Source organism: Bombus pyrosoma, linkage group LG3, assembly GCF_014825855.1.
Source record: "Bombus pyrosoma isolate SC7728 linkage group LG3, ASM1482585v1, whole genome shotgun sequence".
Taxonomy (NCBI): Eukaryota; Metazoa; Arthropoda; class Insecta; order Hymenoptera; family Apidae; genus Bombus; species Bombus pyrosoma.
Window position 1 is genome coordinate 13508628 of NC_057772.1, and position 17082 is coordinate 13525709.

The 17082-nt window shown below is 28.7% G+C and overlaps 1 protein-coding gene across 1 annotated transcript in view; it reads right to left on the minus strand.

Annotated features, from left to right (window-relative positions):
- Window positions 1-373: 373 nt before the first annotated feature.
- The window catches only part of LOC122565571 (neurotrimin-like), a 240996-nt gene continuing 224287 nt past the window's right edge, over window positions 374-17082 (minus strand). Inside the window, exons 7-10 of the mRNA XM_043721647.1 lie at window positions 16101-16250; window positions 11307-11372; window positions 11007-11108; window positions 374-6540 (exon numbers count right to left, since the gene is read on the minus strand). Coding sequence (XP_043577582.1) covers window positions 6329-6540; window positions 11007-11108; window positions 11307-11372; window positions 16101-16250 — 530 coding nt within the window. The 3' untranslated portion in view covers window positions 374-6328. The remainder of the gene's footprint in view (window positions 6541-11006; window positions 11109-11306; window positions 11373-16100; window positions 16251-17082) is intronic.

Below are 17082 nucleotides of genomic sequence, written 5' to 3' on the forward strand. Positions count from 1 at the left end.
ATTAGAATTTCAGTCGATCTAAATCTACGTTGATGCAAAGATAATGTTTTCATTCATTTTTGTCTACGAAATTTGTCACTTAATTCTTTAAAATACAACAATTTGATTTTAATGCCCTCTTATTAATTTCTCTATACGAAATTTACATAGAATTATTAGAAACCTATTGAAATACTTCAAATATAAACGATAACAATGATATTAATCTATTAATTTTTTCTATACTTACAATTATCATACAATATCTTGCTAAATTGTTACGTAAGTACATTTTCTAGTAATATCACATAAAACACGTTATATATATATATAACGTGTTAGATTTATAAGATATTTCATTGGAATTTGTTTTTTCGCCAGAGAAATAAAATAAGAAGACATTAATTTCAAATATTGCATATCTAGGAGGCAATAGTAAGCTCACTGAGGTAAATATAATACTTCTTATTATATTAATAATTGCTACAATTGTCACAGTTAAACTTAAATTAGTATATTATAAATTTAACTATTTTAATACTCCTATATACAGATTTTACAATAAATTTCGCAAACGATAAGCAAAAATCGTTCTTAATTATATTTTTTGTAACTATCTCTTATTTATTCGTGGCATAAATAAATGAATTTACTCTTCGTTTATAAATTATTACAAATGTGTTGCACGGATCTGTTGTATCAAAAGATGTTTAGTATAACTAAGTAATAATATGTTTGTTAAGTATATTAAGCTTCGTTATAACTTCCTGCATTAATTATACGTGTATAGCTGTAGTTTACACGTGTAAAATTTCGTACAAATGAAACTTCAATACATAAAAACCCTACTACTTTTGATTCACTCAAGTAGTTACTTCTGCTTATCGTTAACGAAGTTAATTGTCATTACATTTTACAACGCACAACTCTAACAATAGATGTGCACGTACGCAATACTTCTCCATAAGTAATATTTACAATCTTGAATGTAGATGTTGATAATTGTATATTGGAATGCGTACATAGAACAAGTAAAATGAAAAATAAAAAATATTGCATGAACAAATAGTTCTGCGATTACAAGTATTAGTATTTACACAAGCAACGAGACATAAATTTTGAAATAAAATTAGTTTTCTTAAAATCTAGAATAATTTAGACGAGAATTATACATTATGATCTTCTTATTTGGTTTAAAATATATGAAGTATATACAAAGAAATTTAATTCAGCAATAAATTTCTTAAACTGCATATGTACAAACAGTTTCTATTCATTCGATGTATGATCGTAGATCATTCTTTAATATATACAAATTCAATTATATGTTATATTATAGTTCAGATTCAATACTTTCCTATTACATACCATATATTTGCCATATGTACAGATATATTACTTCTAAGGGAAAATGTACATGTAACTTTTCCTGTTGGATTTTACACATTGTTCTTGTTTCAGTTTTATTTTCCTCGGACACAACAAATTCCGTCAAACCATTCAAACACTCAATACGACTACTTATCCTAATATAACATATACACATTTGTATACACATACATGTACACATGAATTATACAAAGTTTTCTTTTAGCGATTACGCTTTTGTTGTGATTCTAAATACATTAATCAATATAGAAACAATGTATTGGTTTACGCTATTTTTCTGGTAATCTACCATTGCGCAATAACTATGTATAAGTACGTGTATTGCGTAATGTGTATATACTTAGGGTTTGCGCGTGGTACTACACTAATTTAATTACACATCGATTAGGCCGAATATGCATTAACTAATTAGGTAACTAATTAGTATAACTCATCAGGTAACGAAGTACATAAACTACTATTGACGTTTGAAATGAATTATCATAGTATGAGTTATAAGTCTACAACATTCATCTACTTAAAGAGAATTATTCCGGGTAATAGTTTTAATTTTTATCAATAAGTAGTGCTATAGTGCTGTTAGAAAAGTGGAAACATCTACAGGTAAAACATACAATTAACGATGATCGTCACTTTGATAATTACAAGAAACGCTCTGCAAAACAGTTGAACGAAAGTGTACCAGTAAGGAGTTCTATCATTTCCATTTGTAGAACTGATGGAAATGAAAGGATCTCATTTGGCTAACGATGCGTATGATTTCAGGGCTTTTCACCTGACGAATAAAGAACGAAAGAAAGGAGAGAAATCGATAATATTGGGCAAAGCAGATAAAGAGGAGAGCCTACGATGTCAAGAGGATAGTCTGCAACGTTATACGATACTCGAGCATAAAATAAATAAAAATTGCTTAGAATATTTTTCGTTTAGAGCAGTGTTAGTTATATTTCCTGTTTGATAATTCATTTGTCTGAACATTATAATTGATAAATTTGTTTATAACCAAGAACAATTAAAATTCTATAACAAATAAAAGAAAAATATTCTACACAGATAATATTAATAATAAATAACAAAAACACTACTATACTAAATTCATCAGTAAAATATTTCCATACACATAGTAAAAATTTCATTATTATTTTAATAGGTACTTATCAAAATATCCGAATTAGAAAACTCAAATATGTAACACTGGTTATGTACATAATTTTTGCAATTTTGAATATTATGAATATTCTTTAATTTTTATTTCTTTAATCAAATATATTTGTTTATTTATTAATATTTACAATCAATATTATATAGAAGTATTAAATATAAAATAAGACGCAACGATATATTACATCCTTTTTGGAATATTTATTTTTTTTACTACTTAAAGTTAATATAATCAATCAAAAGTACTATATATAACAAAGAAATATTAAAAGCACTGCTCTATAATAGTAATAAAAACCACATCTTATTTCCACGTGTGAATGCGTTAATTTTTAACAGTGAATTAATAAACAATATAACAAAGAAGTTTTAGAAAAGTTTTCTTCTGTTTAAGCACTTACTCGACATACAATCTTTCGAAGATTGGCTAGTTACAAACTGAGTATTATACGATAGAATACCTGAGCTGTAAAAGAAATGTGCAATTAGTAAAGCCGGTATTTCAATGAAACAATTAATTTATTCGAACTAATAAAATTAAAGTTTGAAGTTAAGAGATTATATTTATATTATTCTGAATATATATATTCTGAATAGAATATGGAACATATAAAATTTATTTATTGAAAGTATGCAGCTATTAAGATTTTAATCTCATAAGATTTGAAATAATAAGACATTCGACATGAGGAAATATAAAAATACTTATCTCCGTGTAATACTTAATTGTTATTTGGCCTTCAAAGTCATATTTATGAATTTTGTTTGTAATCTATACAGTAGTAGAAATTGAAATCTACGATCAAAAAACATTTTCAACTATATTTCTTGCAATACTCGTTTCTTTAACCTATCTAAGCTATAAACGAGATTTATAAAAAATCTTGAAACAAATTAATTTATTAGATTTTCGTTGTATAAAATATTCAGAATCATATTTATGAATTGCATTTTAATTCTGTTCTTTTCATCATGAATTGATATATTCAGTCATTAAATTAAACTGAAGAGTAAGATTTAGATGTCACGATGTACATTTTTCGAGAACAATTGTAGTTGTTGCACTTACACTTTGCATTTACATTTCGCGTCAACGTTTCATAGACATTGTCGTTTACTTCTTCAGGACAGACTTGAAACTAAGGGTTGCAAGTCCCGTTCTTCCCATTTATACTGATAATGAGCTCAACTAAGCACAACCATTTACATTGACAGAACACGGGAGCAAAATTCGCTTGAAACATTTTTGTCGATTAGCCAGCATCATATCATTTCGAGACAGACCATGTCATATGATTCGAAAAAACAACGGTCATTGCAAAAATATCTGCATACTTCTTCAGAAAGAACCGCTAAACAACCGAAATTTTGAAACACTCGAACAATTTGTACACACAGGGACACAGCGGTTATAACGTTAACCCGATACGACAGCCCGTTGTCCCAATCTTTTAATTTGATTGGTCAATCGACTTCCGGTTAGATTTTACGAAGTGAGCATCCGGGTGGAACATTCAAGTTGAATCATCAGTTTAATCAGCCAATCGGGACATCGCTCCGTATAAATGAAGAACCCTTAAAAATGAATAAATAATTAAAAATTAATAAATTGAAAGCCTTAGTTTTAGAACTACCCTGAAGAAGTAAACTGCAATGTTCACGAAACGTTGACGCGAAGTGCAAGTGCAACAACTACATGATTGTTGCCGCAGAACCAACACTGTACAATATAAATTATTCGATACTATGAAACATATACAAGTCCGAGTCGGGCAAATTTTATTCAAAATAAAAATAAAAAGTTCTCAAACAACGAATCATTTCATTTACTTTGTTATTTTCATTTCAGATATATCATAATTATCTGTACAATATCTCGATTCGTTTCAATTTCAAATATCCTATCGTGCATATATTTAAGTTAAATAATAAATATATATATAATGTTAAATAATATAGCTGAATATTATTTTACAAACGCAAAATTTGTTATATGTTTGTTATGGAATTGTTTTAATCCCAGTTATTTTTAAATAATACGCGCACGAAACACTGTGAAAAATATCAGTATTTCTGACGTAGTTGATAATATTGACATAATAAAGTCAGAAATTATTTCGAATATTAATCCACGAAATATTTACACGAATGCAACATATGAAAATGAATAAAAATTTCATTTAATAAGTAATTAAATAATTTGGAGAAAAATTATTTGCTTATATTAAAAGCTAAGGGGAAACATGTATCAGTAAGCATAAGAAACAGTATCTAATCAAGTAGGGTGATATTGAAATAATTACTTTTCAAATATTTTATCTAAATATTGCTCAAGCTCAATACGAGTATATGTATGAATGAAAGAACATGACATGTCAGCAGTATATTATACCTGATTTACAATAGGGCCGTGATAATTGCACGCCCTGGACGGATTCGTTAATTTGACAGCAGATATCTCTACTCCTTCAATCGATTCAAGAAAATAGCAATTAGAAAGATTTTACTTACTTCAATTTATCACTTCGAAGCGACAAATCATCGATCAACAATAATTTCTTTTATTCATTCTAATTTCTAAATACTTTCTATGGATTCATTGATTCTAACAAGTCATTGAATCCGTATCGCATTCAATTAACGCGGCTCTACTGTATAAAAGTATATTGCAAACGATATCCTCTTATAATAATTAATGTTTTAAATATGTTAAAATAAATAAATCGTATTCTGTACATATAATTGTTCAAAAGCCTCTGGTGCTTATTGATCGAACTGATGAAATGTCAATAACAGTAATTATGATTTCTTTATCGAATAAGAGGAATGAAAATATGAATATTATTGAATATTAATGTTAATGTTTCTTGGTTGCCATTTTTTAACAAATACTAATACGTCAAAGTGAGTATTAATATACATAAATTTTATATAAAAGTTTGTATTCGACTACATTTACAACAAGCCAATATGTTTATACTGTCTTTTATTGATCATATTAGCAAATTCAATAGATTTACCGTTATGGTTACTGCTGATTTCTAGAGAAAACAATTTCTTTTTACTGTAAAGCATATAAAATACTCCATATTTATAAATTCCTTCATTTACGAAGGTTGAGTGTAATCAAGCTAATATGCGTTACAAATAAACGAGATCTACAAATAAAATTAATTGTTCTATTACTAAAATAACATAGATTACAATGGAAAGAAAATTGAATATAAATTAATTATTGCATATATATATACGAATCTTGGACACAGAATAATATCTGCATTTCTAAAAAGAATAACTAAGAATAGTTAGGAAAACAATAGCTATTGAACTTAAATTATAGTCTAAATTTTCGAAAAACTTAAAATGATTATTTACAGATGAATTACGTGTAACGAGCAGATTACTAAGTGAATTGTACAATTTGTTGAGTTACAGCTAGAGTCTACGAACTTCTGCGAATACGCAAAGGTGTAATCACATTGCCGAATATCTGGTACAAGTATTCAAATGTATTATCACCGACGAGGCGCAGTATCTCGTCAGTGGTATTACTAGAAATTCCATTAATCGCCTAATTTGCAAACTTTAATGCAAAGTTTGCATCAAGAAAAACTGTTTCGTTGATTTCAGTCACAACGACGACAAAGGCAATAGTTGTCGATAAATTTGCGGCATCGAAGCACACCCATTAATTGATCCCTTTCGCGGATGAGATAAATGACGATGAACAGGACGAATCTTGATCCCCGAAGGATTTTCCTCGAATAACCGTTCTTTTCGCTGGTAGACACTGACATGACTACGACAGGGCAGATAGTAGGATTATGCAGATGGCCGCTGTAGATTGTACCAGAAAATTCGAACTAGAACCCCTGGATGACATCGATTGTGCCGTGTTGTCGATTCTTCGTGGTCGTACCTCGCCGTCGATGCTTTTTCGTCCTTTTGTTACTACAGCGTTTTCACCATCGTTATAGCTACCGCTGTTCGCCCTACCATGAAGCCGTATATCTGAGAAAAAGTGATTGATATATTAGAAACTCTGATAAAATTGTTTTGTATCGAATTCATCTATACCTGATCATTCGTCGATACTTATATTTTTTACGTTTTAATATATTACTGCTTTTACATATGTATATATATATATATATATATATATATATATATATATATATATAAATATATATGTATTTATATTTTTATACATTTATACATATACAATATATGCGTGAAATATATGTATGTAAGGTATATCCTCTATTAGGTATTTTTTACGTTTCCTAATTATAATTTTAATGTCCATTCTGGCAAAGTAAGAATGATTTCTAATATTAAATAAAAGATGAGTAATATGTTTAATAATTTGGCATTCGTTATTAGTACTTGAAACTATAACAATATTTTATCAATAACAAGTTTTCAATACGGTAGAGAAGGTAAAAATCATACATTGTAATGAGAATAGTGCATGTAAAAACATAGTCTTTGATAGAACGCCAAAGGCATTACTTATTATTCGTCTTTTCTCGTTGTTCCTTTTTCCTTTACTGCGTACTTTTATATTTTATGCATGCCATTTGCTGTCTGCATTTTAATATTTTTTCGTTAGACTAAAGTAATGCCAGTTTAATGCAAAATTTATAGATACATTCCGTGTACTCGCTTTTATTTTAAGTTTGAATTTATTTTATTGTTATTCATTCCTCTCTATAAAATCTATAAAGAATAGCGATGATTGTACCAAATTAAGAAAACAATTCAATAATGATAATAATACCATTCTATTTCATTTTCCTGTACCGATTTTAAATAACCAAACAAAGACATTAAGAGTATTAAGAAAAGTATTATTCGTTCCAGTATACTACGTGAAAAAGTATTAGAGTAGGTGTAAATTAAATTTAACTGTATTTTTAAGTGTCTGCGTTTTTATGTAAGTAAATATATTAAATTACTCATATCTACGTTTCACATTTATACATAATTAGCTGGGTTGTAACATTTTACTTTTTATAGTTCTCCCTACAAGTTCATCTGCCTTGCTTATTTTTCAGTAGTTCTTCTTTGCGAGTTTAACTACAAACGTGTTGTGAATTTTAATAAATGGGAACGTATACTGTTACATATTGAAAAGGAACATCGGTGTGTTAATAGAATACTTTTTTTAAAATTCAGTCTGTGTAATACTTACGAATGTAAATTAGTTGTTGCTATTAATTTGACAAATTACAAATTTAGATTATAAATTTTAGAAATAAAGATAATAATGGCGAAAGCTGTTTCATAATAATTTACATAATAATGTGAGAGTTGATCTGTTTTAAACAAATTTTTCATGGAGAATAATAAATATTCATAGGATCTGTTTTCATATTTATTACGATATTCTTCTACTACTAAAATTATCTTCTTCGGTATAGTGTATATATATTTTTTTAAATATATTTATGATATATGTATATAATTCGTGTGCACAAGAAGAAAAGTTTCACTTAACTTTGCGAAAACAATATTTTTTTACTACATGGTAAAAATGATTTTGCATAAATCGATCTAGAATACAGAATAAGTCTTTGTTATCGTTTGTAGGAAGCGTTTAATGGTACGAATTATAGGAATTAAAACAATTTTTATAATTGTCAAAACAGCAGCTGTTGAAACAAAGTATCGTTTCTTAATATAATAATCTTCGTTTATTCGTAAAATAAGAAGAATTATATAGTTACATATGAATAGTTTACAAATTCTCACATCAAGTCGATGCATTTTTTAGTTTTTTGATTGAAAAATATGGTTTCATACATGATACATCCTAGTCGATTACTCAGAATATGACAGAATATTGTGTTATGCTGTTCCGACATCTATAACCTTTTTCTGGAATTTTGTAAACATTTCTTAATAAGATTTGTCAATAAAATTCCACAATATTTGTCAACTCTTTATTTTACAAACTGATTAAGAATCTACTAACGCCAAGAGATCGATTTTTGATCTCTGTCGAAACGAGGAATTCCGTGAATGAGACCGTAAGCTTGGATAGAACATGGTTTGAGAATCGTTTAAAGAAAGTGCATAAAAGTGGAATAATAGTGGATTAAAGGTTTGCCAGCACCATAAACTTTTAAGTTCACTTTGAACGATAGATTACAATCGAAGAAACGCGAAACGCTAGGGAAAGCTGCGAGGAACTTTCACAAACGAAAGATCAGATTACTTTCCATAGTTGAGGCGACGCGGCTCGACATGGTAGTTCATAAACCGCGTGGGATTTCATCAAAATCCCGTTGAGAGCGCAGCGTTTGTCGCCTTGGAGAAGATCTACGGCGTTACTGAAAGTTCGCGGGTAAATTTCACGCCTTCTCTCGAACTTTCCCTTCAAAAAGTTTCTCACCCTGCTGTGCGTAAGTTGGCGCATTACACCGAGGTGATGATTTAAAAGGAAATTCGCGCGGAATTTCTAAGGGGGATAACGTATTTACGAGAAAATACGCCTGCCGTTTCTACTTTTCATTTACCTCCCGCTTCCTGATCAAATTCTATAATTAAATCCAGTAACAAGAAGGAGCGAAGGATTACAAGTGAAAGAGATGTTAAATCACGCGACTTTACAGCTTCAGTTTATTTCACACGGTTTCCCTTCGATGAAACTTGTTAAAGTAGAAAAGTTCCAGCGCGATAATATTACTCGATTACTTCTATGTTAATTTCAGAGATAGATTTGCATGTTCACGATTAAAAGAAAAAGGAACGGCCGTGTGAAGTTTAGGAAGTACATTGCATGTTGTTAGAATCTAACTGTACTATTACTGTACTATAGGAGACAAGTTTAATTCGATTTTTATTTAGAAAGTTTCACGGCATATAAGCGCCACTGCATGCTTTTGAATATTCAAACCTGTTTCGACAATGCCGAAACTGTTACTAAAATTTACAATGGTAACGATGAAACGAAAACTAGAATTGTTGAAAATAATATCTAAAAACATTTAATATAGAAACAAGATAAAACATGGCAGTTTCTTTTCTTTAACGAAAAGAAAATCCGAATAATATTATTTGGCGAAAAATTGTAACAAAACTTTTTACTATTCAATTTAATAAACGTATTATTTAACCATTTGGAAATGAAATTTAACAATTAATAATTACATACTGATTTATAGAATGTTATCAATTTTTAATTATCTCAAGTTATAATACATTAATGAAACTATTATAGAATGTAATACTGAAACATCTCCATGTTTTCTTTCAATTTATGTTAAATACGCCATAGATAATTCTTATTGTATTTGGAATGGCCTTCTACTTATAAACTATTTATTTAATGATACATGCAAATATAAGTATGATGTATTTGATATTCGTTATAGTATTAGAGTTTTATTACATAATCGAAAATAGTGGTACAAGCCGAAAAGGGGTGATTTCCCGTGAAAAAGTAAGTAAAGAAGGTAGAATACATAATATTTGATACAGGACTTTATTTTCGAGAAAGTCTAGTATGAAGTTTCATCAAGAACGCGTGCACTTGAGAAATAACAAGAGTCAGTTTGTCAGAATTGTTGGAAGAAATATCCCTGCCTATCATGCACAAAATAATTTTTCAGCACGATGAAGCTCCACCACATTTTACTAGGAAAGTTAGGAATGTATTAAACAGGCAACACAACTTTTGGATTGGACGTGAAGGAACAGTAAGATGAGCTTCAAGATCGCTGGATTTAACTCCACTCCATTTTAATTTATGGGATTGAAGCATAATTCAGTAGTGATAATCATAGTGTATCATACACGCGTTTGAAGAAGTGAAACTTCGAAACATATTATCAGGTTTTCATGTTTCTATAATCCGTCGATCAACGCCTTGAATTAATCTGTAGTTTAACTAAATAAATGTAATATTGGAACTTATTGTTAATATAGTAATTCAGAGTATACACAATCATGACGTTTACAAATACAAACAGAGTATTTAAGTGCGAAGAAACCTGTTTCATCGACTCTCGTTACCTGTCAAATGCACGATTGACGAAACTTCATAGCTGATCTACTCAAAAACGAAGCATTGTATCAAAAATTATTACTCCATATTTTCCACTTATTTTGGAAGGGGGAATCGTTCACTTTCGGCTTGTACCACGATTTTCGATACATGCCCTATACTATTACAATCAGAAATGTTACTAGTAAATATCTTATTTATTATATCCTGTATTAACACTTTGTGTATTAACAATATATTATGTAATAATAATAATCAATTTATTAAGTAGTCCAGTTGGAGGACATTTAATACATATTACGTTAGAAGATCCAAAATAATTTGTATTATAACATAAAACGTTTCAATTTAGAAGGTCAATCAATTTGATATTTTTGTCGCATTTTAATTGTGTATTGCAATAGAAACAAAAATTCGAATATTTAGAATTTATAAATTATTGTAAGGAATACAATAAACTACTTACCATCGGTTCTATCGATGTTAGGCAACGACGAATCGGTTATTTGGTGTGGACTAGGTTCTACACTCGGTTCTGGCCTTTGTCGAGAATTTTGAATATTTTCAACTACAAATTAAACGTAATTGAATTTCTGTTACATTCATTTTCATTTTGATATATTCTACACAATTTACGAAATTACGTAATTTAAATTCCTTACCATTTTTTGTAATGTTATCGTATAATGTAGGTAAGTACAGTAATGAATTTCGAAAGCTTCTAATTGTAACTATAAATTTCTGTTAGTGCACCTTATACACTTACCTTCTTCACTAGTGGAGGCAGGAGTAGTAGTTGTAGTTCTCGGCTGTGTCGTTGGTGTTGGAATATCTGTAAAATACATAATTTCGAATAAAATTTATACAATTTGAGTTTAAATTTACATTCGTATAAATAATTGATTGTTATTGGATAGGTAGAAACATTATCACTACTATTTTGAATATTATCATGATTATTATTATTATTATTATTATTATTATTATTATAAACATCACTATTATCATTACAAATATTTCAATTAAGTTTCAAATTTATTTATATTAATCCCGAGTTCGTTGAATGTTATATAACTAATTGTAACAAACTGTGATATAAATGATTTAAATAGTCTAATACTAACGATAAATATTTTTATAACAAATACGATTTAAGGGCTAAAGGTTATAATGATTCTTTATCATAGGAATTGCATTATAATAGATGTAATCTTTGTACATACACTAGAAAAATATATGGCACTTCTATTCTGAATTATAAAAGAATGTATCAAAAAATATGTAAAAACATTTTATAAAACAAAATTGAATAGTACGAGATATTGTTCGTATTTATATTAATTTTGCGCTTTTTTATGTATTAGTGCGTCTAAATAACGCTAATGTAATATTCTTTGCTATCGTGACCATCAAACTGGGTACTAATTTTCTTTTATAATGAATTTTAAGAGGTAATACGTATTTTCATTGAATTAATAATATTCAAATCATTTGAAACTTAAAAAAATTTTAGGTAGAGAGTTCATTCATGTATTAAAAAATGGTTAAGAAGGAGAATGAAGAATATCCTTCATACTATATGCACTCTACAACAAGAAAATAACCAAAGAGTTTAATTTGAAAAAAGACGAGTTAATTTATTACCTATATTGTTAACAATTTGGATGTAATAATCTATTCGTCTAATAATCAGCTATGTTAATGCGCCGTACCGGCCATATTTCTAACAAATTAAAATCATTTAGATACTTTATTAATTTTAATTCTATAACTAAAGAAAATCTAGTTTAAAATTGAAATAACTTTTAAATCAATAATTTTGAAAAATAAGTGTATTAATTGGTTTTAGTTTTGTATAGAAAACAAAAGAAATCGTACTCTGTAGATGTATTAAAAAATTAGTTTTATTTCATGTCATTTCATTTGTTTAATCTAATCGTAAAAATACAGCTTGTCTGAATTTTGCGAGACACCCGATATAACCCGTCATGAAAATTGCATGAAAGTATCGATTACAGAAAGGTCTTCTATGCTGGATTCTCGTAGCCATTAAGAAAGTTATTATCCAATTCCATAAATTGGTTAACTCGGTTTTTGTTTTCTCTGACAACCTATCGAAAGGAAAATTTAAAATGCAAATATGTATTAAATTGCGATTAGCGCAAGTGAAAAGTTATTCAATTGGTTTCGTTCTAATGTATCGAGTCGGTGACTGATTAAAGCACGAAGTTAAGAAGTACCACCTACGAGTAGACCAACGAGAAAACCTACAATTACAGTTCAATAGATAGCCATGGATTCTTTTTGTCAGAAAACAGAGTGACAGTGGCTGTTATCGGTGATTTACGGCTCGCACCACTTTCCAGGAAATACGATTTTCAGGACAGAAAGGCTCACACTTTATCGAAACGATAAATTGCTTTCTGATATCTATCTGAACATTTCTGCTAAATGTATTAAACAATATTGAACATGTTCGTGAAACTTAATTTGTGCAGTTTATATTAATATTATACAAAATAATTGGATATTAATTGTATATATATATATATATATATATATATATATATATTATACATATGTGTCATATAAAATAGCGATCTAAACATATTTAAACAAGAGATGAACATACAAGGTCATTTATGGACTTGATGAACTCTAAAAATTGCATGTTCTCCATGACAAAATTTACAATGATAACAGAAGTTCAATTTTAATAAAATTTTATGTATACATATGTCGAGTATAACGTAAAGTATGAAAAACAATAATCGTTTCTCCTGTAGAAGTGAAAAATTATTTCAAGAGAGAAAGATCAGCCACCAATGTTTATACATCCTTTCATTTCTAAGAGGAAAAATATTTCTTTTACTCCTTGTTTATCTGCAATCAGTTATAAAAAAGATAACAATAGGCAAATATCATTACATAAGGTACAATTTTGTGTAATTTGTAAATAATGTACTCATTGATTTGTAATTTATTTTATTTTCTGTAATTTAATTCATGGTACGTTTTACAAGAAATTGTTTAGAATCTATCCTTTATGACCGAATGTTTGAAGCGCTTGTATCCTCGTTGGTTTGATATCTCTTCAAGTAGTCGTTTGGTAAGTATATTGGTATGGTGGAATAGTTTCTGTAAATGTTTTTGAACCATGATGTATTCCTGTATATTCGTAAGATTTTTTATTGAAATCGTTCCAGAATTTCAATATTTGAAGTGGACGCTAAACCCCACAGTTCTATGCTATGTGTCCATATGAGTTTAATATACATTTATACATTGCTGTTTTGAAGTTGAAATATAAGTTGACTAAAATGAAGTTGATTCAGATTTCCTTTTTTGCCAGATATGCTTTCTCTAGTTGAATCTACGGTCTAAGTGCATATGAAAGTATTTGACAGTCTGCTGCAGGCATTATTTTTCTACTTAACTTAATTAGGTAACGCATACAATTCCTCTCAATAAAAGCTACATAGATTGACTTGTTTGCATTGGCTCTAATTTTCCATTTTTGTAACCATTCTTAAATATCATTTAACCTGTTTTCTGAATTGTCTGATGCATTTTGTAGATCTACATGCATGGATGATTGCCGTATCATTTGCGAAGATAACTGTGCGGCAATCTTGAGAAATTGGCATATCTGCGGTATGTAAAATATACAGCATTGGGCCAAGCACACTCCCTTGTGATGCTCCAAAATTGATAGGTACTATACCTGCCTGTACTTCTTTATACCTCACTGTAAAGAATCTATATTTTAGATAAAATTTTAATATTTTATATAGATTAAATGATACACATTTTTTGATTGTTATAATAAGCCTTCGTGTCACTCTTTATCGTAAGCTTGCGAAGTATCGATGAAATCCGTAAAGTAGTACTTTTTTCTTTAAAATGATTGATTTATTTTTCGGACTAAACGATATATTTGTTAAGTTGTTTCGAATTTTCATTTAAGTTTAAATTGGTATTCAACTGTGACAGAATTTATTTGATTGCTGATAAATCTTTCAAATATTTTTTTTCTTTATATTACTGAAACGAAAATCTCGGTCTGGAGACCGAGTTTGCTGCATCAGAACTTTTTCCACGTTTTAATATTAATATTATTTCTACTATTTTCCATTGTACTAGAAAGTACATAGTAGTAGTCACTCAGGACGGTGACTTTAATAACATATGTGAAAATTAAAATCATTGGATGAGGGTGCCCTAAACAAAGCAGTTTCACCAATTAAATACATACATATTGAGAATCATACAGAGAGAAGAGCGGCTGTCTTAAAAATTAGACTTCAATTTCGCGGAAACGGTCGTCGGTAACGTAAATAATAGCAAGAACAATAACGAGCTAGTGTTCTCGATTTAAGAAAACCTGTTACGACCAAGGTCTTTCTTTGCGAAACCTATTAACCAAGGAAAAGTTCGGATCGATACTAGAATATGGTCGTTAGATGAAGGTATTTCTTCTATAACGGTCAACATGGCATTCTTGCAAACGCTTTTGTAGACTGATATAAAGATTTCATTTTCATGTACCTAGATATTCTGAGAGTATTTGAAATGAATTATTTATTTTTCTTTGACCTTATCCTTTGTCCAAAAGAGATATAATTTCACAGAGGAATAAACAAATATTTGGTATATTATCATTAATAGATAATACGTGCTTTAGACAAAATTAAATGAAAAGCTTATGCTTAAATTCGCTTTTCTTGCGAAATAATTATAGTTTCAAATAGAATCATGACATGAAGATTCTTAATTCGCATCGTTTTGTTGTCTTACCACCGACTTGTTTCCTTTTTTAAACTTGCCTTATAAATCTATAATTATAAGTACGTACGTAAAGCAGAGAATGTGCGATAAATTAATTAAATCGTATTTTAAGAATGAACAAACCAACGGAGAAAGATATTTCTCGTTTAATCTGTATTCTGCGACGTGCATTTTGTTGAAACTGCAGCGTTGTTGCTGGCACCAGGTGGTCGCGCGTCAACTCATTTATTAAAAGCACACTGTGTGAATACCGTTCAATTCACTCTCCTTTTATCAAAAGAATCGTGACGATTTCAATAATTACTTTACGCAGTCATGGTTATTTCATTATCGTCTTCTTGTCTGTTCATTGCGTATACACGTTATCACTGTTTTATAGAATTAGTAAAAGTCTTTTTCAATACTTTCCAATATTTGTACAGCTCAAATCATGTTACTCAAATTGCTTAATCTCTTTAAGTTCAATGTCACGTCAGCGCAATATTTCATTTTTGTCATTAGTTTTTTCACTTAAACTTTACGATTTTACAACGTTTGAAGATATTAAGATATTTCTAGTACTATAATAAACGATATTTTTCTTATATCTTAAAAATTTATTTTTTCAAATTATTTATAAAGTATTTAGTGTACTTTATATGCTATTGTATTATTATTTGTAATACATATTTAATGTAATTTGATACAAATGTACTTGCTGTCTTCTTTTTAATAACGTGAAGTGTACATTTTTGCTATTAAAGGCTAAATATAATGTGAAAGATATACTTACGATACAGCTTAATACTGCCATCTGTTTCCCCTAGAGAATTCTTTGATATGCATTTGTATGTTCCATAATCGGACATTTCCACCGATGATATCGTAAGTTTCATGTGTACTTTATACTCATTATATGAGAAAGTTTGGTTGTATTTTTCTCCTGAAAACAAAGTATTAAACAAGATCTATATGTAATTATTTTACAACGTAAATATATTACAGGAATAATTTTATAATAATACATAAATAATGGATGACTGATAATGATGTCGAATTTATAATAAATTTTATACAAAAGATATTAAAGATTGAATATTTGTTCAATTCATAACTGAAGTGAACTACAGGAGTAGAAATATTCGTACTCCCGATCGCCCAATTATTAAACGATTGATAATTGAGCTTTTAACAGATATAAACATTATCGTAATATAACAATTCAGTGTAACGAAAACAGGGATATAAGTAGAAATTTCAAATAATTAATGATAAAGGAGTACTCCTACTTTCAGAATTAGTCTTAGAAATACAATCCACGTATAAAAATTAATATTTTATCAGGCAAACTTTGCATTTAATAACACATTTCAGACAATCTAGTATATCAACTAATCTTTTTGCCTATTTTGTTTCTATATTATTCCAAATATCCTTAGGTTCTTCGTTTGCTGTTTTATACTTCTGTAATATTTTTAAAATTTCTGTCCATATGTGTCATATAATTTATGTTTAGACTTTGCGGAGGTGTTGGAAGGTGTTGTCGTATTTGAAATAATAGTTACAACCCAATTGCAATTTAACTACACTCGATAGCAAATGTTCTCATACAATCTATAAATACCGCATCTCATTCTAACATCATGGACAAAAATCAATATTATATAAATATTTTTAAGTGTGATATAAAAAATATTTACAGAATGTGATATCAGTAAATGATGTAATTTTTATATTTTAAGGATTTTTGGAATATATTTAAATTGAGTATATTT